This window comes from Lissotriton helveticus, chromosome 9 (assembly GCF_964261635.1).
Source record: "Lissotriton helveticus chromosome 9, aLisHel1.1, whole genome shotgun sequence".
Classification (NCBI taxonomy): domain Eukaryota; kingdom Metazoa; phylum Chordata; class Amphibia; order Caudata; family Salamandridae; genus Lissotriton; species Lissotriton helveticus.
This window is the reverse complement of record NC_136070.1, coordinates 1062892635-1062918412: the sequence shown is the minus strand read 5'-3', so window position 1 is coordinate 1062918412 and position 25778 is coordinate 1062892635. Positions and strand designations below refer to the sequence as shown.

The following is a 25778-nucleotide window of genomic DNA, read 5'->3' as shown; positions in this document are numbered from 1 at the left end:
GTGAGCTAATTAGCTTAGGAAAATACCAGTTTATTATCTGCATATTACACTATGTGCTTTGCAGTAGGTACATTAGCCCTCTATGCTACTTTATGACCAATACAAAGTACAGATGACTCCAGCAATTGAATGGACCACTAAACTTTCTACGTCCATGGACTTCAAAGTGGTGTATGACAATCATGGCTTAACACTGAGACTTGTGAAACGTGAAATGTGGGTGGGTCTGCACACCTATGGTAAACTGGTTTTATCTAGTTGTGAAGAATATAATTAATGAATGTTATCAAAGTATGTGCGTGCGGAGCATTGGGAAGGTGTACCACATCCCCTATGTATAATGTGTAAAATGAGCCCTTGGAGACTGCCTTCGGCCTGCCACCTCCAATTGAGCTGCCACTGGCACTGACTGTATAAGCAGAGGGAGAGCAAGTCCTTGTATGGTGAGGCATTTTAGGGTACTGCTCAATGCCCATCTTAATCTGTAAAATATTCAGTGCCGGGGCTCTGAGCAGGAGGACTCTGCAGCTTGCACCATCTATCGCCCTTGTCATTGCTGCCAAAACAACTGCTAACCATCTCTATCGCATGTAAATGCGACAGTTCAGATTATTCCAGGTCCCTAAAGATAAAGGAATGGCTGAGGAGCCCTGCATTAGCAATTTTGTATGTATATTGTTTTCCTAAACAACTGTTATACTACTCATCTCTAAATTACATTAGCAGCGCCACCATGTGGCAGACTGCCCTAAGTAAGGTGTTGACAATTAGGTGCCGGTGCTCAGCACCGGAAAGCACCGGCTAAAATTAAGCACTGTAAATGCCCCTTTTTATTGCTCAGCTTTGTTAGGTCTACCATGGGCCACCCAGTTAGTGACAATCTCCATCAATCGGATGCCCGACTATGGAACAATCTTCCATTCGAGGAGGATCTTCTTCCATTCAAGAAGAGATTAAAGACATGGCTCTGCCCTAGTGAATAACTTTGCCACTCTGACGAAATCCATTAGCATGAGCCCAGTTGGGCACACATATGTTAGTGCCAGGATGCCTGCTAGGTGACAGTGTGCTTTACAAGTGTTGGAAATAAATAAATAGGATCAAAAATGCATTAGTCTAACACAAGATACATGGTACTTAGGGGGGGGGGGCTGAGCAGGGACTGACAGAAGAAGTCAAGCACGAGTTGGCCAAGGACAGTGATACACACAAGTTAAAATAGAGGAGATAGGACCTGAAAAGGTGAGAACAGGTACCGAGAATGCCGAAGAAAGGCTGCATCTGGAGACAGAATCCATAGGGTGAGGAAGCCGAATATGGAACAGAAAATAGGAGAAAGTGAGCTGGCTAAAACTGCAGTGCCCTTAGTGGTCTAAAGCACTGTTCTTCTAATGAGATGAGCTGTTTATGAAAGGAAGAGCCTAACCTTTCTTCTCCTGAAACAGTGACCGAATAATGCCCTCAGGCAAACAATATGGGTCTGTTAATGAGAGAATAACCTCCATGACACCAGTTAACAACCTGCATTGCCTAACTACTTTCAAAAGGATTGGCTCCCTACCATTCTTTTGATCCATTAAATTTCTTAACGTTATGAAATAAAAACATTTAATTAAAAAGTGCAAAGGTATATGAAAAGCAACACATATATTTCAATGTAATTTGTAGTTGGTAAAAGAGTCCATTTAATCAGTCTACAAGTGGGGGTTGGCTGACATTAGTCCACGCTTTATTGCTTTTAGTGTTGTATGCAGGTACACTTTCTTATAGTTAGAGATGAAAATTCAACTTATTACTAGCTACAAATCCATGTCTAACATCAACATGTTATTACATCCCAATTGTATGCTCCATTTGCAGTGTAAACATCATCTAAAATGTGCTGCCTCATATAAATTAATGACTAGAAAAAGGAGTGAATGGTATCTATATTCACAAAGTAACTCGCAAGCATGTTCCAGTCTGGTGGAGCTCGTACCCAGGAGTTTCTAGCGTCGACATACATTCCTTTACAACCTATAACCAGACACTCTCTTTCTTAATACACTATTATTTCTTTAATGTGGTTCCTCTAGCATCAACTCCCTTCATGTCCAGTATTAGGTAAGATCAGCGAGGCCCTTTTCAGTGGCGTAGCAGGGTCAGGTGCTACCTGGTTCGGAAAATTCCTGGTCATCGAGTACAAACTCCAGAGACAGTCTTCAGCGGAAAGAAACATCCACTCCCCTTCCTTATCCATACGCTCTCCACCATTTTGTCACCCCTCCCCTCAGTGATGACCCCCGAGGTGGCCCGCATCCACTGCAACTGTGTTCCTATGCCGCTGGCCCTTTTTCGTGTTCAAGCCTTTCCTATCTTGTAAGGGGAGTGTGGACATGTCTCTCATTCCTCTGCAGAATGGCACTGGTACATTTGCTTGCAGTATGTTGAATATTCGTGAAAGAAATGAATAAATGTTTGCTGTGTTGTCTACATATTGGACATTGGGATCTGATGGTCCGGAATCATTGTGTGGCATTTCTCTGGGTTGTGGGCCAGACCCCATCACAATGCCACTTTGTAGCACTGCAGAGGGAGGCTGACATTTCCTTCACACTCCAGGCTCCAATGCTGAATGAAAATAGCTTTTATCTATGTTCCTCCTGTCTCCAAATGAGCACAATTCAAGATGCTAAGGATGTGGTTGCCATAGCTTCCTAAAAGGAATATTTTGTTCCACTTATTAAGCAATCACCACACACTTACTTCATTCTATTAATTACACATTGACCTAATTGAATGCAACTCTAGACTTTAAAGTGAAGACAATGTACATTGGATTTGATCCCTGTAGAAAGTACATCAAGGACCTCATTATGGGAGCAGAGTTTTAGTTCCGTATGTACAGAATTAGCAATACCAGGGGGTTCCAGTCACTCTGCTGTAGTTTCCCCTGTGATTTCGATTCAGAGCAGTGCTTGAAATGGAAAAAAATAAGTGCAGATATTCATTAAATAGAGGTGTGGCAAGTGAGCAGGGATAGGGGCAGGGATAAGGGCAAGATATGATCATACATAATAATCTTCTGTACCAGTTGCAGCACATATCAAAACACACGAGAAATGTGTTTATGTCAATAAAACAGATTAACTCATTACACATAATGAAATCCATGATGGCACTTTCACCACGTTGGTCGTTGCGCACCTGATTGACAGTGCAGGGTCTGTCTGGAGACCCTCTCCTGATAATCACGGCAGTGGCGTCAGTAGAGGGGTGCGGGGGTGCGGACCGCACCGGGTGACACCATCACCTGGGGTGACACCAATCGCACACCAGATGATTGGAGTCACCCCAGGTGATCGTGGTTAGTGGGACAACGTGGCTGCGGCTCACTGAAGCTGCGAGCCTGGACGACGCGGCAGCAGTCTAGAGTTGACTGACTGCCTGCAGGCAGGCCCAGGGTAACCCTGGGCAGATAGTAGTGTTCCTGCTCTAGCCAATCACAACGCTGCCATTGCAGCGTTGTGATTGGCGCACGAGAGGGAGGGAGATCTGATGCAGAAAGGAAAGTGATGCACAGGAGCAGACAGGGAAGGGCGCCGAGGACACGTGTTAAAAAGTACTTTTAAAAACACAGTCCGAGTAACTTGCTTGTGTTTTGTTAACATTTACAAAGTGCCTCACCCTGAACGTTAATTTAAGTGTCTTGCGCGGAAAATGAATGGCTTACATACGATGCTACAAAGCTCCGAGAAGCCCAGATGCTCTAATTCCAGTGCTACTGCTATAGCAGAGGCCCTTTTCCCTGCACGACCCACACTGGCCAGCAGGGGCAGTGTGTGTGGACCGGATATTATCAAGCAATGTAATGGCAAGTAGCTGCCAAGGATGCTACCCACAGAGAGGGCCAAATGTGTCCTATGTGCACCACATTTTTTTTGTAGTAATACAGGGCAAAACATACTCATTCAAAGGCAGCAGGAATCCCTACACACAGACTAGGACTGACTATTCGTCCCAATGGGCATTTCCTGGGGGCTGCAACTCTTGCTGCACAGTTGTTGAACGAGGGTGACTGCGTTCTAAGATGTGAGGCACCGGGCGGGCGGCACACAGGAGGGAGAGAGAGGGGTAGAGTTGACTGACTGCCTGCAGGCTGTCAGTCAACTTTAGACTGCTGCCGAGTCCGGGCTCGTAGCGCAGTAGCAAATAGTACGCATGTTCCTGAATCCTTTTTTTCTGGGCTGAGACCGAGGGTTGCATCAAGCAGCAACCCCTGGTCTCCTATGGGCAGATAGTAGTGTTCCTGCTCTAGCCAATCACAACGCTGCCATTGCAGCGTTGTGATTGGCGCACAAGAGGGAAGGAGGCTTCATGAAGCCTGCTTCGCAAAAACGCAGCAGCCCAGGACCGGTCAGGAGCATTGAGGCGGCGCTGAGCGGGACTAGGCGGTAAGGTAGGTTTTTTAATTATAACAACCGCCCCCCCCGTCTGCCACGACCCCATCTGCCATGCCATTGCACTCTCATTTTGCTACTCCTCCCTTTCCCTCACACATGTCCCCTTACACACCCCTCTGCCTGTCTTTCCCTCCAGTCGTGAGGGGGTGACACCTTTACCCGCACTGGGTGACACCAACCCTAGTGACGCCACTGAATCACGGTGTGACACAAGCCCTCTCAAACCCCTGCAGTTTGGGGACATTCAAACGAGCACTGCTGGAATCTTCACCAGCAACTCTACAAAAGGCTACTTCACAGCTTGGCTAATTACATGCTCCTCTGAAGCAGAGCAGCATCTGCCCTGTACATGCTCCTAGGAAGCAGAGTGGCATCTGCCCGGCACTGGAGGAGAAACCTAACCTACGCCTGCCATGCCGTGGATCAGGGTAGTCATACTCTCCCTGGCTACAGAGAAGTGCTGGTACTGATGGCAAAAAAATTCGGAAGTGCCGGTATTCAGTACCGGTGTCTTGATACCTGTACAGTAGATTTTTGTTGTTTGGTCTTGTTTTGGTTTAGATAAAGGGTATTTATTTTTCTACATTGGTGTGGTGTTCATTTGTAGTGTTTTCACTGTATTACCGGATGTGTTCACAAATGCTTTTGAGATGAGCCTGTCTGCTCGTGCCAAGCTACCAAGGGGGTGAGCAGGGGTTATTTTAGGAGTGTATCCCGCTTATCCTGACTAGTAGCAAGGGCCCCTATTTGGACAAACGTACCTACATCTCCAAACTAGAGACCCCCATTTCTAACATTGGTGGTCAGCGGTGAGGATCCTGGTCTTGCATTTGTGATTTACATACAGTTATTGATGTACACTACAAGTGAGTGCAGACCATTACGCAACCACACATATTTTGGAATTTTTTGCATCTTGAGAACTGCCAATTTTCACCATGAGTAAGCAAGGATCCATTGCATCTCTGGCTATTGAATTTGAAGAGGAGAGGGTTGATACCTACACTGTGCCACAACATAAAACCATCTGCAAACATTTTTAAATCCCCGTGAGAAGCCCCACCAGGAAGGAGGACTTCCAAATGGCGCTGAGGGCCTGGTTGGAAGCAAGGAATGCCAATGGGCAGACAAAGAATCCTTTGGTGGAGGTGGAGAATTTAGAGGAGCAGCAGGATGGGTTAGTGGGCCTAACTGGAGGGGGAGTGCCTCCCAGGGAAGGCAGCAGTGTGTCTTCAAACGGCATGTCTGCAGAAGAGTTGGAGGACGGGGGAAAAGCAGAGTGCATGAGATGGAACTTGCTAAGCTCAAGCTATGGAGCCAGTGTGACTTAGAGAATAAGATGTTGGAGTTGGAGAAATTGGCTATGGAGGAAAAGAAGAGAGAGCGTTGAGGGAGCTAGAGCTGAAAGCAAAGAGCTTAGAAATCACTCCCTCTGGTGGCAGCACACCATCAGTGCCTGTAGAAGGGAAAGTATACATTCCCAAGGTCAGTGGTTCAAGGCCTACAAGGTAGCAATGTAGTCTCATAGAATCCCTGAGAGAGATTGGGAGCGGGGTTGTGGGGACGCTTTCTTAGTAAAGGAATGGACACCTTGTTAGACCTGCCCACTGAGGATCAGATCTCCTATACCCCCATGAAGGAAGCCTTAGTAGCCAGGTATGGGTTGACCCCAGAGCTTTATAGGCAGCAATTTAGAAATTGCAAGAAGCTGGAGTCAAGTACCTGGGCGGAGTATGTGTCCTACTTTTGCAGGGCATTGGATGGATGGGAGAAGGGTAGCAAGGTAAATGATTTTCAGGCGCTCTATGATTTGGTTGCATGGGAGCACTTGTCCAATAGTTGTTTTCCAGAGCTACGCCAGCACCTGATTGACAGTAAGCTGACTGACCCCAGGAAGCTTGCTGTAGAGGCGGACCGCTGGGTCAGTACCAGGGTCCACAAGTGTCTTGTGGGAGACTCCGCCAAAGGTGGGCAGGGTACGCAGCAGAACGGTGGGGGGGGTGTCAAGGGTAAACAGAAGGAGTTGCAAAAAGGGCCCCAAAGTAATCCCCACGAGAACCAAGGTAAGGGTTCCCAGCCTCCCGCTGAAAAGCAATCATGGGTCCAGCCAGGTAAGCCTACGCAGAAGGGTCCCAAGACCTGTTTTAGCTAGTTTTGAGTGTGCTGAGTGTGTGAGGTACGTAAGGGGAGTGAGATGGTTGCAGGAGGGTGCATGTGAAATGGCAGGTGGGGCAGGGTTGCTGTTAGGGCTTCAAATGAACATGTACCATCCTGACTAAAGCCTATGCTATGTTGAGGTGGGCATGAGATGGGATTGAACTGTTGGATATGGAATCACAAGGAATACCTTTCCCAAATGAGATTGTCAGGAATACATCCCTTTTATTATGGTTAGAAAGTCAATAACATTACAACTGAAGAGCCGAGGTCTGAAAAACAAACTTCATATCTTTTGTGATGGCAGATGACACAGATTTTACAGTTATTGTGACCGTGTTTACATGAAGAAATAGAACACTACCTGCTTACAGGGAATACCTAAAGACAGCGCGCACCTATTCACGATGGTGTAACATTGTGTGCTGACTGCCCACTGATTGCAACCAGGTAAGGACCGCATGCACCTTGATGCTTCTGTCTCACTACATTATTGACGAAAAAAGTGCATCCCCAGATATGTAAAAATAATTGATACAACTGGCATACATCTCATACTGTTTTCGACTGAAGCTCTTGCATTACAGGTGAAGGCAAAATATCGTACTCTAAGCAGGAAACTTGCAAGGCCGCAAAATCCGTTCTTCACAAATTACCTGGAATTTCATTGAATGCTACATTAACCAGCTGCACTTTGTCACAGAGGGGCGCGAGCCACTGATGCCTGGCGCTGGCTCAGGTCAAGGGCCTATTGGAGACTCAAGCCCAATACAAGTGGAATCTTTGACTTCTTTCTGCCCTGCTGCCCACCCTCTTACCTCATCGTACAAGCCTGCAAATTCACCCTTCAGCCCTCCTGCATCTGATCAGCACTGCACTGTCACAGGCTTTATATAGATGGGGAGATAGCAAGGCGCTGACTAGGCCCATCTCAATGCTTCCCCTATGATCACTGGAAGTAATGAAAAATGCAGATAGGTTGGACAGACCTGTGGCATGAAAGTCTAGCTGATGAATTGTGCAGTGTGAATCAAGGAAACCTGTGATCGGTCCTAACTTCCTAACCTCAGTTGACCAAATTGTATGATCGTAGGCAATTATTTGCTTTTACTGTGCCTTCTTTTCCTTCATCATAGCATTGCAAGCCTCTTGAAATACATCAATTCAGTATATGTACTGTACACAATCCTCTCTTGTAAGAAGTTTAAAAGATTACAATAGCTTCTATCTTAAGTAAGACATCAGCTACACTAATGACATCTTTATTTATTTTATTTTTATTTTGAGAGTTTTATGTAGCGCTGGCTAGACCCAGAGCTATCAGAGCGCTTTACATTAGGTTCTACATAAATTACTAAATTACATCAGTTACACGTTACATCAGCTACTAGAATTCTTTTTTTTTTCATTTTTTTTTTTCAAGAGAGTAGAAGACAAAATAAATGGAGCTTAGAGGGGTAAGGGGGTATAGATAAATATATGCAACACATTAAAGAGCGAGAAGGGGAGACAAATAGAGCGGATAGGGGTAGAGGAGGAGTGAGAAGGGAGAGGAGAGGTAGACGGTAGGAGAGACGAAGGGAAAATCTGCCCAATGACCGACTGGGTAGGTGACGCCCGAGGAGGGAATCCACAGCCAGTCTCCCCTTTAGCTCTCAAGGTAGCTCCATCGGAGAGAGGGCCATGAAGGTTTCTAAGTTCATTCTAGAAACTATTTCTTCTTACAAATGATAATTATGCAGTGATATGAACTAATGAACTAAGTGAAAAACCTCTCACCTTATAAAGAAATAAACCTGTTTGCATGTATAAACTGTTTTATTTTGCTGGCTGTGATAGTGGTCAGACACTTAGAGCCAAGTCACTCCCCCTTAATGTTATATGTTCCATTGTGGTTGGTTTAGAATGTAAATTAACTTGCAATAAAATGCATTTAAAATACTCTTAGAAGCCTGTTTATGAAAAGGTAAGGCAGCGCAGCAAGTCACCTTGCTGCGCTGTGCTGCGAGACAGGGAAAGAGCAGGAATGCATTGTATTTAACATAATAAGGCACATTCCTGCTCTTTCCCAGCACTGGCGCACAATGTGCTGCCTATCACCAGCGCAGGCACTCCTGCACCATGGTGCTCGGGTGCCTGCATTGTAGGTATGATTGTTTTTGTGCAGGAAGGGGAAACGTCCTGCACAAAAAGAATCCCCTGAGGCATTTTCCCGTTTCTATGTATGTTGCAAAATGCAGCACACATAGAAAGAGGAAAAAACGAAGAGAAATAAATATATTTCTCTTTGTTCCGCCTCTTCTAGGGAGGCGTAGCAGTTTTGGTACATTCCTCGATCTGCCACTTATGGTAAATGCATCAAAATCCATGGCTGTTGAGTGAAAACACCCACAAACCACCCATGGAACGCCTACCTGGAACAGAGTAGCATAATGCAGCAATTTGCACTGCGTTGCGCTACTCTGGGTTTGTCAAGCCACTCAGGGCCATGTAAGGTGTCCTTGCTTGGCTGAATAATTATCGCATTTAGTAGTTGCGTCAAGCTTGCGCACCTTTGCGTTTTGCAAAAGCGACGCAACTATATGAAAAATATGGCCCTCAATATATAGAAAAGCTTCACACATGTGAAGGCGTAATTAAACCGGAACCATGCAAAGTTCACAGAGTATGAACATCGAGGACTCCACTGGCGTAGGAACAACGTTGCACGCACCTGGTGACTACAAAGAACGTTTAAAAAAAAAATAATTTAGCTATGATAAGTTCCTATGGAGTATACCAATTTGCATGTCTTTATTTTCAAAAACCAATGTACTCCGCCCCAAATGCGCTCCATATTGGCATTATCATCCACATATTAATGTCACGTTTGCCATCAATGGAAGACCTTAAATCTGTGCACACTTATCATTGGATGCCCGTCGTCTGCCTTCTGTGAAACCCGAAATAAATAAAGGCTACAAACAGCAATGAAAATTATACCAGACGGTCGTACTGTAAGCTCCGATTGTTGTCAGTGTAAGCTGCGTCCATGTGCACAGGACTTTTTTTAAGAGCACTAGGAAACATATACGTTCAACTCCGAGTTCTGCAGTTGTATACTTTCTTGCAAGGAGATTGCATATGTAAAAGTTACCACAAGAGGTCCTCGTAACTTAAGGAAAATACCGTTTGCTTTGTTTTCGTACACACGATTGCTGATTGCTACGTCTAACTCTGGGTTATATCGTGCAGAATACAAAGGACGTATTAAACAGACCCCCCAGGATATAGCGGCATGGATTAGCAAATTTAGCGGCACAAATATGGAAATTTAGCGGCACAAATATGGAAATTTAGCGGCATTTTTGCGGCACTTTATTTTACTCAAAATCATTCATTTTCAGTCGGAAATCAATGGAAACTGTTTCAGCAGAATATTCCACTTTGCAATAGGCATGTTTAAAGTGTCTGCAACTCTACAGAAGCACAGCTCTGGTCCTAACCTCGCAGGAAGGAGCTGGATTTCTCCCTGGGATGTTCTAGTGCCCATGTATGTACCCCTGCCGAGCACTCATTAAAACCAAGTTAGAATGTAACTCAATTCGGAAAATAAAGTCATTAGAGGTAAATATTTAGTCAAAGAACAAAAAGTATACCTCTAACAAATGCACAGCGCTGTTCTTTGGGACATGATTATTTTTGTAATGACCCCCTAATTATTACGATCCCAGGATGGCAGCTGTTCCCGGAGCTGCAGTGGGACTCTGTTTTGCTTATAACCAGACATGGTACCGAGGGGCCTCTCTCGGCTCCTTGGGTGTGAAATTGAAGGTCGACCAGCGACATCAGAGACACAGTCATTATGCTGTCTGGGGGGCGGGGGAGATCAGGAGCACGAGAGCCACGATAAAGATATGCCCTCGTCTGACTTCTCTGTGGTGCCCCCATAGCGAAAACAAAACCATGCCCTCTTTGCTTCAGAGGAGCTACAAAGAAGTACAGCTGCAACTGCCCGGCCATGTCAGCAGCGCCTGCCCGGCAGTGGTGAAAACTTGAGTAATTAAAACCTACTGTAAACACTGTAAATACTGTATTCTCTGTCAAGCCGAACTACACGGTCGTCCGGCTGCCGCGGTGGTGAGCAGCACGGGGTCATCGTGGTGACGGGGTCACGGCCCCACTGGCACACAAGATGAGCTGCACCACTGCTAGCAAGACTAAGTAAGCTGTATGTGACACGATAACAAGTCAGTATGCCGAGTTAGTAGAATTAAGACCATTAGGAAGAAACTATCTTACGGCTCAACAGCGACACCTAGTGACGTGAGCGCCACATTGCAAATCCTTAATTATTTCCTTTATTTGAAAATCACCTTGCTAAATTTAAAATTAATTTTGTTTTTTGGCTCTTGAAACTATGCCAACTAGAACGGTTTGCGTGACCCTCATCCAGTATGTAATTTATTAAAATATTTATTTTTTTAAAAGGCGCCCAAAGTTTTTCTTAGGAGCCCACTGCCCGCTTCCTCTACTTGCGTGGTCCCACTTCCACCTTTGGCACGGTCCACTTCTGCTGCTCGCACGACCTAATTCCACCACTGGCGCTGCCCACTTCCTGGAAGAACACTACCCTAAGCCTTCAGCGTCCGCATTACCCCTCTGGCAAGCTTGTCAGTTGCTTGAGCCTTTCCTGATTGATAGGTGTCTTTTTGTTAAGGCCTGGGAAGTGGATGATACCTAAATTAAAACAGAGTACCATGCCTACTTATGACTTAACTTTAAAAAAAATTCTAGAAATACTTCTTCTTCCAACTTAACATGTAATGTGCGTATTTAACACTTTGCTCTGATGTACCTTCTCAGTGAATTAAAGGCAGCACATTGGGTGCAAGGAGCCAAATAAGCAGATCAGAAAAGCCAAGTATTCAGACTCCTGCAAAAGGCAAGGAGAGAAGAGCAAATCTGGTAGAGAGTGCCATAGCCTTGGACCTAGATAAGCAAAAGAACTTCCCATCATACAGGGCACACTGACCTTAGGAACTGTAAACATGGCCTGATGCGAGGATCTCAAGGAGTAAAAGGGTTGTTCCTCAATTTACACCCCACACGACGAGTCCCTTTTCATAGCTTCTCTTATAGCCAAATCCCTTATTTTGCAGTCATGGAAAATAGATCTAGTACCAACATTTTCAGGCATGGAAGGCAAAATTATTACGAATCAAGGGAAGGGGAAAAAAATACGCACTGAGATCAGGGGCTCTTAAGAAATACGAAACATTTTGGAATGTATTTGAATTCTAGACTGTTCTCTGACAATATCTAATCTGAATCACATTTTCTTAATATTAGTTTGCTAGATTGTTTCTATTTATGCACATCGCACTTTAAAATTAAGTTTTGAATTGATGAAATTTGAACAGGTTTCTGTATTTACGTGTCCAGTACTGTATGATTCTGTTTTTATCACTGTGTTTTGAAATGCTGATTTTGTCTTCATGAACTCTCAATAAAAATATACAAAAAAAAAGGTGTAAAAGGGTTGGGATGGGGATGGATAGTGGCTTTTTATGCTCCCAGATACAGCACATTTCCAGAGAATAACGGCCAGGATCACCGTCCTTTGCACAGAAATGGGGATCAGTCAGAGGATCTTTTTTAGCCACTTGAACACTGCAAAACAAGTGCCCGTCACCTTGGCCTCTTGAGGCTTCATAGCTTATTATCCATAAGAAAGCCCAAATTATTGACCTTTGATGATGGTGTAGGCAGAGCACCTAGGGAGGTAGGCCAATGTGGTGATCTCCAGAAATCAAGGTTCTTTCGCAAAATCATGACCTCAGTTTTGTCCCTATTGCGCTTGAGTGAGTTGTTATTCATCCAAGAGCAGATGCAATTCAAGCCCAAACTGGATCCATTAGGAAAATCAATAATTACTTCACCTGTACTGCTGACTACACTATATATGTGCTGATATGCCCCTGTGAACTTTGTTACATGGGCAGTACCATCCACCCCTCAAAGAAAAAGATGCTCGAACATGCACAAGCAATAACTAACTTAGATCAACAATACCCTGCAGCTCATCATTTCAGCACCTTTCACAATTGAGACTCCACCAAACTCAAATGCTTTGTAATTCATCAGATACCCAGGAGTTGGAGGGGAGGTAAAAAAATGGGTATTTTAAGGAGATTAGGGTCACAGTACATACCTAAATTAAACACATAAACCCCACGGGGTCTGAATATGGACAAGGAATTACATAACCATTTGGCATGTTAGTTTTCTTATTCATCTGTTCTCAAATAGTAATTTACTATGTCCTCGTTTAGTGTGTTTACTGTAATGATAAGCATAAGATTGTAATATTTTCTTTTATTAGTCCAATTTTTTAGTCACAGTTGTAGTTATTCTCTCTTTTTTTTGTCTTTTATCACTGCACCTTCTCCCATATTCTATTCTTATCTTGCAGGGTCACAGGAGATATGTACCCATTCTTCTTGAGTGACCAGGAAGCTTAGACACTAATATTTTTTCTTTCATTTTATTCTGTCATTGGAAAGCTTTCATTGTATTATGCCCAAATTGGCTTAATTGTTCGTATGCAGTTCATACTTCTCTGTATTTCTGTTGAATAATATTCAGATTATTGCCATTTTTTCTAATGGGTCAATCAATTTAGACTTGCATCTAATTTAATTTAAGTTATGTCTGCCACATAAATGTAAATGTGGTTGTTCCTTTTATTAGAACAGATACACACTCTTGCCTAATCTAAGATTTAATTTCTAACAACAACTTGATGTTAGTACATGTTTTTATATGGTATATCCAGTAATGTACCCACAAGATACTTGTGTCATTGAGCACTTTAGGTCTTGTATTTTTGGCTATTAGGCATGTAACAGTAAGCAACCAGATTGCCCACTGGGGCTATGGGGGCTATATATAATTGAGAAAGTGGCGACACTCATGTTTATGTTATTTAAATATGGTTTCTTTACTTATGTTTTTCGTATATATTCTCTGGCACTTTGCGCCAGGTTGCCTGCTTTATTTTTTTATTAAGAATGACAATGTGGCATCTTTCATACTGGATATGCACTGTCTTAAAATGGTCGCCATGAAAAATGTAGGAGCACTTGACCAGAAAGTCCTTTGTTGATGTCTACTCATCTAATGATGTCACTTCTATATCTATACATGGAGAGAATGCTTTCTCACCCGTGAAGAAAGCGATAGGTACCCCAAAACGCCCTGGTGTTTGTTGTTGAGCTGGTAGCACTCAGCTGGTTCACCAAGATAATGACAATAAAGAACTAGGCTGCAACACGCTTTCAGAGTGTGCGTCATTCTTCTACTGCATGTCAGTGAAAATTAGATTTGTAATTTGCATACTAGCAGGCCGCCTTGTTTGGACGCTCACCGCTGCTGTCATGGACTACCGTGAGAGGTACCCTGAGAGCAGCACACACACATGTATTATATACACATTTATATGTTTAACTATTTTAAATGATTTCATTTAATATAACATTATTACTTATGTGGTTTTGTTCCTAACCTCCATTTTTTTCTATGAGAGAGTGTTGCATTACCAGTGATTGGCCATATATGGTGTTAGACTTACTACTTTTTTTTAAGTAACTTACACTCAGATTTTATTCTAACTGCCAAACCGTAGCAAACTTACTCAAAAGTGTAAGTTACCTTTGTGAATCAGGCCTTCTGTCAATTTTTTTCTTCTTTTTTCTTCATGAGTGCCCTGGAGCTACTAAGTGCCACTAAGCCACTAAGCCACTCACTTCCTTTTTTATGTTGGTGTGCTCTTTTTCCCCTTTGTTAAATGTTAATACACTGGCAATGACTGGCTCAAATTAAGCACTGCCCTCACCATTTGCATTCACATTATTGAGCTCCTCAAAATTCTCTTTGTAAGTTTATGTTTCTGGAATAACTTGTAGGCCAAACATTAAAATGAAACTATCCTGACTTTCAGCAGCTTTTCTCACTAACTTGGAGGAAGTTTGAGGTAAATGTATGAACTTAAGACAGCACAGTCACCTATAAACAGGTGCCCTGCTGTTACTTCTGTGAGCGCACACATGGCCCCTGTTCATAAAGTTTCACAGTGTGAGGGTTGTTAGAAACAAGGAGTGGCGAAACCAATAGAGTCCAGCCCTAAAAATCTGAGGTATTGGCTTTGTCAGTGATTTTTTATTTGTATTCACATATCCAAATTATGATTTATGCAGTACATGTAGGTGCATAGCCAGCAATTTTGCAACTTTTTTTTATTAAAGAAAACCCATTCTAAGATGGTCTACGATGTACACGTGTAGGTCATAATGCATGTGCATGTGCATTTGCACGTCATGGGGCATGGCAGGCATTTTTTACTTCCCCCTTTAACATTGTGACCAACCAAGTTAGAGAGATACATTAAAATTTAACAAAGGGGAAAAAGAGCACACCAACATAAAAAAGGAAGTGAGTGGCTTAGTGGCTTAGTGGCACAGTGGCACTTAGTAGCTCCAGGGCACTCATGAAGAAAAAAGAAGAAAAAAATTGAAAATAGAGATTGGAGCGGGCTTGATAGGGAGCATTGTGGAGAAAGATATGTGAGAAAACATAGAGCATATGGGGCAGGGCAGAGAAACAAGAGGGGGGGAGAAAGAAAATACTTGCACTCGACTTCAAATGAAAAAACAGAGTTCCCTCAAGTAAGCAGAGAACAGTAAAACTCAACTAATTAGAACAATGTGACACCAAAATGCTCCTGGACATAACAAACACAGGAATAGGGAAGAAAGCCACCTAAACAAGAGAAGACAACAAAGGTATCATGAACCCGCTATAAGTATATGTCATACACTGAAAACAATAGGTATGCCAACAAATAATTAGGGTGTTTGTAGCTGAAACCTGAAAAGGAACGCCCCTCAAGACAGTCTGCATAACTTACTTTTTTTCTTCAGAACATGCATGGCCATAGATGATACAGTGTGCAGTGAAAAGATCTTCAAATCCATTGTAGCTTTAATGGGGTACCCAAAGAAAGTTTGTAGAGGTGGCCTAGCTTGAGAGAATTTAGGCTCACCCATAAGTTTGGAACAGGGGGTGACAAGGAATGCACTGTTTCACTCTTCTCCACTACTGTGGAGACACCAGAAACATAGCCAAATAGAAGATGCTGTGTATGATCCTTCATCTGTACTTAAGTTCCTGAACCATTTCCACTTGACTTAGACAATGTGCACAAGTTAATCCAATGTAATGAGTAACGTTTTTACCACTCTTGGGTGCTCCAAATTATCTTATGTACTTCTCCTTCATTCTGTGGAAATGTATGTTTCTATACCATCACATGAGTCAATGCGTCATTTGTAGGGTGCGCACTGTGAGCCACCAATGTCTTGTAGCTGTTTATAGTTTATAGATGTGCTAATATTCAGTGGTGTATTAGACTAGTTTGTGATTCCCTTGTTATCTACCTATCAGGATATGTGCTGCTATTCTCCCTTTGAATGACAATTGTCCTAGACTTGTGGTACTGGTCAAAATATTATGTTAATAGTATACATTTAATTAATAAGACCATTGTTATTGAGAGTAGAAAGGTCAGCGGTGGCCACCAAATATTGGTTTCAAGGTAGGGTACAGATATACATTTTATTACACTGCCACAGAGAGGCTTTAACATGGATGTGATTATACTGTGCCATACGGATCTTCTGCTTCATCTAATTTATCACAAGGAGACAATGGAGAGCACAATTGTTGGAGAAGATCTAACATGATCTATTTTTAAAACAGTGCTCTGCAGTAATCACAGGCAACTAATGCCATTGGTTAGGACACTGACTATGTGGCAATGATTGTGGTGGTTTAACAGCTCTGAAATGCTTTCAGATCGTATCTAATGATAGAAGTGGGAGTGTATGCATAGCTGGGATAAGCTGTGGGATGATCAGTTATAATGAACTTAGTGATTAGTTATTGGGGTGAATTTTGTGTCACAAGCAAACAGTGAACCCTGCCTGGGTAGGTGAGTAGCTGAGATAACTTTAGCCAGGAGGTCTGGGTATGTTCCATTCTAGAACACTTGCTCATCGAACGACTATGCAACATGAAGATGGGCAAGACGAGTGCAAATAGGGTTTTATTTTACAAATAAACAAAAAAAAGTAAACATTCTATTTATACAGTGTTTACATTTATCAATTTTCCAACAGAAAACCTTGTACCCTCTCTCGTATTAGAATGTTTTTGGAAACATGTTTCATCGAAGTATTGAGCTGAAAAACATCTTCGGTGAAGGCTGACAAAAGTTTCTCGAAAGACCAGAAGTTGGAAACTACTAACAACTATGCAAGATAGCTTAGAATCCATTGACAAATATGTTTACATGAAATAAACTATGTTTGATATTTTGTGAATTTTTAGAATTTTGGAAATTCTAAAAATACACATGATACCTGAATACAGGTATAAATGTGACACTCCCAAAAGAATTGGAAGACCAAAGATGCGAGAAACTGTAACAATTAAGATTTGTTAAACGCCAGGATCATATACACACAAGAGCTGAGAAACGCAAATAGCGCCTGAGAGTGAGAATTTCTATTTCATTATCTTTTGAGGACAGAGAAATTGCTAAGAGGCATTTGACACCTGACATTAGGGAACGTTTTCTGATGAACATTACACTTAAGATTTTCAAAATTCCTGACTGTCGAATAATACCCAATAATTGATTAGTAAGTACACCCACTTCACATTAATGTCAGCCACCTACTAACCACTGTGTTGCTAGCAAACGGCATTGAAATACAATCATTAATGTAGCATCTCGTTAATGGGGCTACTATATATCCAATGTGTGAATTTAATACAACTTTCCAGATTAACTAATACACCTAATCAAATATTCATTTTGAACTACGAGTTTGCAATATAATAAAACAAAACACATTTATTTTATGTTAGTTGTAACTTCAGGAAGGGTTTGTGGGAGTGAGAACTTGTACATTTAAGTAAACCTCCTGTTGTAATGAAAAGTAATTTCATGTTAACTACAAGTACATTTACAATATTTTTATGCATAACAATTTAATATTTGATTTTTGACATTACAATGCCTGCTGCCCAGCCTGCAGTAAGGGTGAAAGGCCAGTCAAAGAGCATAATTTCAGCTCGGGTTTAAACTAGGAAACAGAAATTGCCTTCCCCTTCTTCTGATATGCTTTTGAAAAATTAAAAGTGTTAAGAAGAGTGGAGAAGAAAGAAAGAAAGGAGATCATTATACCAACATATCTTTTGGCAAAAATGTATGTTATTGCTTTTTAGTGTGTTTAATTTCGAAGAACAGATTCGATTGTATTCTTTATTTCTGAAATGAACATGAACTAACAAGGTGCTAACGATTTAAGCGGAGTTTGGAAGAGTTATGATGTGACCATGTATTATAAGGAATAAAATACTATATGCCGTAGATAAAAAGGATATTGGACTTAACCAGGAAGGTTCATGACCTTTTAACAAAAACTCAGCCATTGGCCTCGTTCCTCAATATATATATGGACATGCAACTCCTTGGTGACTTGCAATATCTTTATAATGAAATGCAGGGGTACCTTATGCCATATATCCAGAGATGAGTGTCTCTTTAAGTCTTTATACAACAGAGGCTATTGAAAAAATGCCAGATCTGACTCATGGACTCCTTTTTGGGAAGTGCCTTTGGGAGTAGCATCACTAGAAATAGAATAATGCACTATAGCAGTATAGCGTTAAAAGGATACTTTTCATCCAAGTTTCACCTGGAGATTTTAGCTGGTTTTAGCAGCAGAAATCTCTAAGTCAAACAAAACTAGTTTGTGTCTTCATGTTAATCTCATAATTCTGATGCAGTCGGCCACATCAGTTGGAGGTGGAATTCAGACCACACAGCCCTGGCATTCAATACAATGTCATTCGATGACACCCTCCGTGGGATACTGCACTAAACTTTGGGGACCAGCAAAAATATAGCACTGAAGCCTCACTTTGACTCACAGCGCATGCAAAAAAACACTGTCCCAAATACTATGTCTTAGATCCTCAAAGCGCTGGATGGTAGGCACAGTTTCAAATATTTCACAGCAGTTTGAGACAAATAATGAAGAAGTAGTCAGACCATTCCAACATCTGAGGAGTGAAAAAGCCCATGCGCCAGTAATTCTGTTAATTATAACGAGTATTCTTACCTGAGGCTGTTGAGTAGTAGAGGGTCTCAGAGGGGATGGTACTGGTGTTTTTGACAGGGTTTGGTTCATCCTAGTTACAACTAAATCGGCAATGAGCTGTCTGTCTTCAACCTGATGCTCTCCGAGGACAGGCATTGTACAGTCCATAACCTACAAGAAACAGAACCAACACCAAGTTAGAATCTGAAAACAGAGGCTTCCCTGAATTATTGATGGTTTCTCTGCTGATCACACACTGTGGTTGCAAAGTAATATGAAAAAGAAGACTGGAGAGCTGCTCAGATCCATCATATTGACACAGTAGCTGTTGTGAATAAAAATTTGGCGATATTTAAAGGAGGATGGGTTTAGAGAACATGTTGTGGTAAAGAAACAAATTAAAATAAAATGTGGAGACCCTGAGGGATAAACTAAGGGGAACATGTGTCAACAGAATGAGAGACAGTTATTTCCCTTTTTACGAGTAGTGTTTACATCCCTACTTTGCAAAGGGGTTTCTGTGGCAACCTGTGTGGCACATCAACAGCTACCCTGACATCAATAAGATATGAGTAATGCTGTATATGTACCCCAATGGGATTTATTTGTCAGGTAATTTGCATCATTTAGTCTGTTCACCCAAAGCACTTTACAAACTTTCCACAAAATATAAATGTCACAGAAACATTTCAAAAAATGAAAATTTGTGGACGATTGGATACACCGCCCCTTGACCGATCCGCTTTTGTTGCGCCCGCTGCATCGCATTTGGCGATGCAGCGCACGCAACGGATTTCATTTTATTGATTTAATTGTCAATTTACCTGCATTCGTCCATATTCCGGTGTTTACTACCCCCCACCCTGCCCCTCCCCTGCCCCATGTCACCGCCCGGCAGCACTCCCAACAGGAGCCGCTACTGCAAAGATGAAACACTATAGGGTTTATGGCAATGAGTGGTCCAGGTCAAAAAGAAGGGGACACTGAAGTGATCAGTCGAGAGAAAAGGGAGAGTATAGCAACTAAAAAGGGAGGTAGCAGTAGAGAAAATAAGGTCGCAAAATGCCCTACTTTGTGAGTGGGACCAAGTTTCAATAAATTGAGCCCAAACATTGAAGGACTCCCTGTAATGGAACCAGGAACAAGGCCAAGGAGTTAACACAGTTATTAGCGGGACCTGGAGGTCAGTAGATAAATGTGCTTGTAAAAGTGGTTTGTGTGGGCCTACGCAGAAGAATTTCAGCAAGGAAACATTCTCTGAAGAAAATACTTTGACCTGTAAGGAGAAGCGAAGAATGATAGCTAGGCTACCCCAAGGTGTTCCTGCGCGATCTTTGGGAAGAATGTTGTGGTTAGAGGGAATAGCAAATGCTACATCTGGGCCAGAATAATCTTGTAGCAAGGATTCTGTAACAAATAAGGCATCTAACTTCCAAGTCTCAAGAAGGAGGTGAATTTCATGTTTATGGTGTTTAATGGAATGCACCTGGATGAGGAGGCAGTATAAACTGTTACTGGGCATTTCGATAAAGCGACTTTGAGGAACATAGGCCCAATAGTGATTGGTTTTAAGTTTGCCCACGGGGCAGGAAGCGACATTGAAATAACTAAACAACCAGACTGCAGTGAAAGAAACTAAATCTAAAATGGGGCAGGGCACAAAAAATGACTATCTGGAGTCCATCTGCTATATTAGACATGCCAACATTGAGTTAGGCCCAAGCGAATGTACCTTAGCAGAAAGAGAGAGAATAATTGGCTTGCAGTAGAAGGAGATATGTTTAGGCAGGAGAAGATAAAAAAGGGAAATTGCGGTATATTTGGGTTCATGACAATTATTATTTGAAATTGCTTTCCCCACCTTACAACACATCTTCCCTAGAAAGGGAGCAGATGGTGTCTGGATTTTATGTAAATTTGGACAGGATATGTAAGTTAGGGGAGAGAGTGGTAAGAAGACGGCATGGGAGGATGATTGGTTGAGAGATAAAGGAGTGAAAGCAAATGAATTTGGTTTCGGGTGACAGTATAGAGTTTAAAACCAGTGCTTGAGAGGATTATATAAATATATATATATATATATAGAGAGAGAGACTAGAGATGGAAACACACACACATACATACATGCCTGCAAGCATGCACTATCACACAATGCACCCACACACAAACACCACATATATTGAGACTTAAAGACAGAAAATAATGAATGATGTGCTTAAGTGAGATATAAAAAATACACAGAAGAAGATTTCAAGTGATAATTTAGAACACAATTGAAAGACAAATATGGTTGGAAGAAAACAATTTAGCTGTAAGAGCTACACTGAGACAGGAAGCAGAATAAAGATATTAAACGACAACATTCAGACAGTCAGAAGACTAGTACGCTTAAACAGAGACAAGAAATACATGTGCCAATCCCTTTCACTTCTGAAGCTCAAAGACACCTGTTCCAAAAACCTGCCTGTGCTGTGTTTTAAATACAAGAGGAACAAAACACATCTGAACGCATGTTATCCAAGACAAAGACATCCAAGGTTAGATACTGAAATATTCTGACAACTAACCGAGCTTGTCACCAGCAGTAGTATACTATGCCCAGATAAAGTGTCATGCTACTGTCCATGTGTACATTCTTCATCCTCATTCAACACACTTTACATATATCACCCCACTCATATATATACTCAAGGGATCATTCTACCATTGATGCTTCAATACACCTGTATGGCAGCCTATCCACCCCCACAGTTTAAACTTTGTGTTTACCCAAATTCGGGAGAGCATGTGGGGATCCCCTGGGCCATTGTCTGCTCCCTCTAAGACAAGGGACAACTTTGCCTTTGTGAATCAGAAGCTATCTTCTCTCTCTCTCTCTCTCTCTCTCTCTCTCTCTCTCTGAGAGAGAGAGAGAGAGAGAGAGAGAGAGCTAGTATCTGATCAATGGTTTGTGAGTACAATTATGGTCACAACTCTTGTACGCTTGAAAAATTGATTCCTCTAGTATAGACCATGTACAGCATCTTACCAGCAGAATGTGTGAGCGCTGAACTCATTCGGATGAAACCTAGACACTAGGTTTTCAATAATTTCTGTAGCTTGTTGCTTGGCATACTTTCCTTGAGACCAAAAATCACCCAATAGCATGAGTCTGTGTTATAATGCTTGGGTCAGTAAGATCTGCAATTTTGTCGCTAAACCTCAGACAATGAATGTGAGGATTAGTGAATAGTTAGAGCATTTAGAAATCCACAACTGCTATATGCTCTGCAGTGCACTCAAATGATGCATAGCTTAAAACTGGCACATCAGGAAATATCACAGGATTAGTGCTCAGCGACCACTTCTGCTACACGGTATATTCTGCACTGAAATCTTAAGCTTTGGTGGCATAATGCTTTTGAGAAACATGGCAGCTTCGAAGGAGAACCAGAACTCGACCACCCCAAGAATGACACTTTCCTCCTCTTTGAGGTTTTTCATTTCAAGTGAGTGCTCTGCTGCTGAATGGGTGTTTATCGCGCCTTTATGAAGATTCACAACTTTCCTTGTTCTGCTTCGTTCCCAGAGATGAGGGAGGATTTAAATCAATTAGTAGTTTTTATGTAATTTGGCGCACATATTTCAATGAATGTGTTATTATCATGCATTGTTTCAATATACCATTTGGAAATTGCTTTTTATTGCTCTACTGGCATATCCCCTAACTCTCTATCACAAATTGGTTTATGGTCTCATATTTTTTGCACGCAACCATTTTTGTGCTGGATTTATTGTAATCATTCCAGAGCAGATAGATAAGGATTCAAAATATTGCTGAAAGGTTCATGGACAGTACAGTTCAGTATTCATCATTCACTTTAAATGTGAATTCATCAGAGAAAGCACGCTCTCTAGCCAGCCTTAAAGTTAAACTACTGCAGATAAATATGATCAATGTAAATTGTGCACCGTAAAATGTACAGAACTGTTAATTATTCCCTTATTAGGCTGTTGCTAAGTGATATTATGTCAACAGGAGATCACTCTACATTACTGGGGATGTCTGCAGGATAAGGCTCTTGAAAGGGTTCAACCTGCCAATTAGTCTGGTTGATTTACTAATATGAGTATAACCAGTCAGAATTGCCATTTACCCGTGGCTTAGAAAGCAAAGTGGTAGGTGTCAGTGCTTAATTTATAAAACATTAAGGGGTCTATTTGGATGGTGGGCGGTTAGCCTCCGCCATCCACGTCGGAAAGACCCCCTGCCATATTATTATGGATGAGGGGTCCGCGGCGGATGGAAAGACCGTCCGCCGCTTTTCCGCCGGTCGACTCGTTGACCGGGTGGAAAACACCTTTAATATGGTGGCGGTGTCTGCAAGACATCACCATCAATATTAGGTAGTAGGCGGAGAGCAGTCTTTCCATGGCAGCGTTGCCGCCATGGAAAGGCATGCGGTCTTTGCCATTGGGGGCCCGTTGTGGGCCCCCAAGGTGCAGGGGGTGCACATGGGGGTACCTATGGTACCCCCCTGCATTTGCCTGCACCAGGTGGCAGGCACCGCGCAGTGCCTGTCAGCTTGTGCATGCAAATGCACAGCGTGCTTTTCCAGCATTGTGGTGGGCGGTGCTTTGAGCACCGCCCACCGCAATGCTGGGAATGGGCGATGCCACCTCCACGGTGGCGGTGGCATCCTGATAGCAGGTTCAGGACCACCGCACCCCTGGCGGACGGTCCCGCATTCGTTACGGTGGCAGGCGGACATCGTAATAGACCCCCATGTGTCAGGGTGGCCACTGCTAATTCTTGGATTGCCAAATATCAAGTATATTTAGTTTTGATTTCAACTCATGCTTTTTTAGTCAAAGCTCTCGAAGAGCATATCTTCCCTGCCCAATTCATCTCACTTTTCCAGGTCCTTGATATTTCCCTTTGTCACTATGTTTCCATAATTTCCCCTTTGCTGCCTTTTTCTGTCTTGTTGTCGGTCATCTTACTAATAATGTGCCCCACCTATAATCACCAGCTCTAATTGAGCACTGGTAGGAGTAAATGTGTTGTGTGTGTGTCTCAATCTGCTGAACAGCCTGATGAATTGATGGATGTCAACATCTGCATGCAGGGCCCAGTCACCACTTTGTGGTAAGGTGATGGGGTTCAGTGGTGCTTAATCACCGAAAGCTTTTCAAAATAGAACACTCTCCAGGCTCTTAAGGCTCTCTCTGAGGGAGTGGTAGTTCTACTGAGATCCCAGAGACAGGTCAAGAGCATTTCCATGCAGCAGCATTTGAACCAAACCAAAAATTGGTTGTGTTTATAGAAATCACCAATTTGTCACGTGAATCAAGTAAATCTACTTAAATTTGAAAATTCCCATATAACGTACTGGATGTCAGATTGAAATGGGGTCCATAGCGTTTGAGTCTAAAGGCTTGGTGGAAAGTAACACGTGTATTTCATTTAACCCTTATGCTACTGGCAGAAAGAAAAAGAACTTCAGGGAAATGTCATAACTATGAGACTTAATTTGCTTGTCAGTGAATGAATTTTCAGTTTTTGACAAAATATGTGATTGCTATGAGCACACCAGCAAAGACAACCAGGTGTAAATAAACTAATGAGATAATTAGATTTAATGGTGCTAAAACTATGCAAATCAATGTCCCTAATGATAATTTACACTGTAATAAGCAAATATTAGAAACAATGTCACAACATGATTAGTGTCTCACATCACAGCATTAACGTGGAAGAAATGGCCTACTGTCAGAGCAATGCAACACCAGTAAGCCAAGTAAAGTCAGCCAGACTTACAACAAGAACAATCTCAGCTTGTCAAATAGTATTTAAAATGTTTTGACAACTGTGTGCCACTGGCAAGTGATTGCATGAGGCCGCTATGCATTTGCAGCAAGGGTTGATTTCTCCTAAATGTTGATTTAACCCAGGGCTTAATTTATGCCGGTGTTTGATGGTGCTCTGTATTGGTACTTAATGTTTAACACCAGAAATTTGTTATGGTAGTCCACCACACGGTGGGGCGAGTATCTATTTCTGAACAGAGTACATTAATCTTTAACAATGAAATAACCTTTTAGAAAACTAATTCTAGCCTATCAATGCCATTCATCCAGCGCTGAGTGGTATAGATGTTGAGAGGCAGATTACGATGTGGCCCGGAAAGGCTCCGACTGTTGGTCGGAGCCATTCCGGGCCTCAGCTCGGTTTTATTTCCGACCTTCCCATTACAATGCTGGCGGTCAGAAATTAAACTGGCTGGTCATTCTGGCTGGCTTCGAATGGACTCAAGGAGCCCGGCCAGTCGCAGGCCGACCTGTAATCCCAAAGGGCAGCCTTTTTGCCCTTGGGATTATGATACTCTGTCTCCCCATTGCTTCTGTGGTCTCGGGTTGGAGGGCCGGTGACTCCTGTACACCCCTCCACTGTGTGACAGGTACCCTGAGGTGCCTGCCACATGGTCCAGGGTTGAACACAGACTCCCAATCCTCTATGGTAGCTTGAGTTATGCCCGGTTTGATGAGGTGGTTTCATGAGGTGGTTGGGACCGCTGACCCTAGGTTGGTCGGTCCTGTCCCCGAGACTGTGTTGGGCAGACATAAATCTGCCCGACATCGTAATAGGCCCCTTACTAAGAAGCAATTATGAAGGCATCGGTCATCGATGGCAGGTCCAGTCGGTAATGCAAGCTGCAGCAGCATTGTAGGAGATACCTTGGGCCCTGGCACTCATTTTGTTACAAATTATACACAGTGTTAACCATATGCTTGCATTATGTTGGGACAACAGGGAACAAGAATGACACTGAAAGCATTGACATCAATCGTGAAAGACAGAGAGCAGCGACAATTACAATGTAAGGCTTCCTGGCCACAATGCTGACTGACAACATATGCAGACAGTTTACTTTGCACATTGCTTCCAATTTTACAGGACGCCAGTTAGCAACTGGTTACACGGCTAGTA

The 25778-nt window shown here is 42.5% G+C and overlaps 1 protein-coding gene across 1 annotated transcript in view; it reads right to left on the bottom strand.

Moving 5' to 3' along the window:
* Positions 1-25778, bottom strand: part of SYN2 (synapsin II) — a 1086516-nt gene that overhangs the window by 115807 nt on the left and 944931 nt on the right. The window contains exon 10 of the mRNA XM_078661415.1: positions 18830-18979. Coding sequence (XP_078517541.1) covers positions 18830-18979 — 150 coding nt within the window. The remainder of the gene's footprint in view (positions 1-18829; positions 18980-25778) is intronic.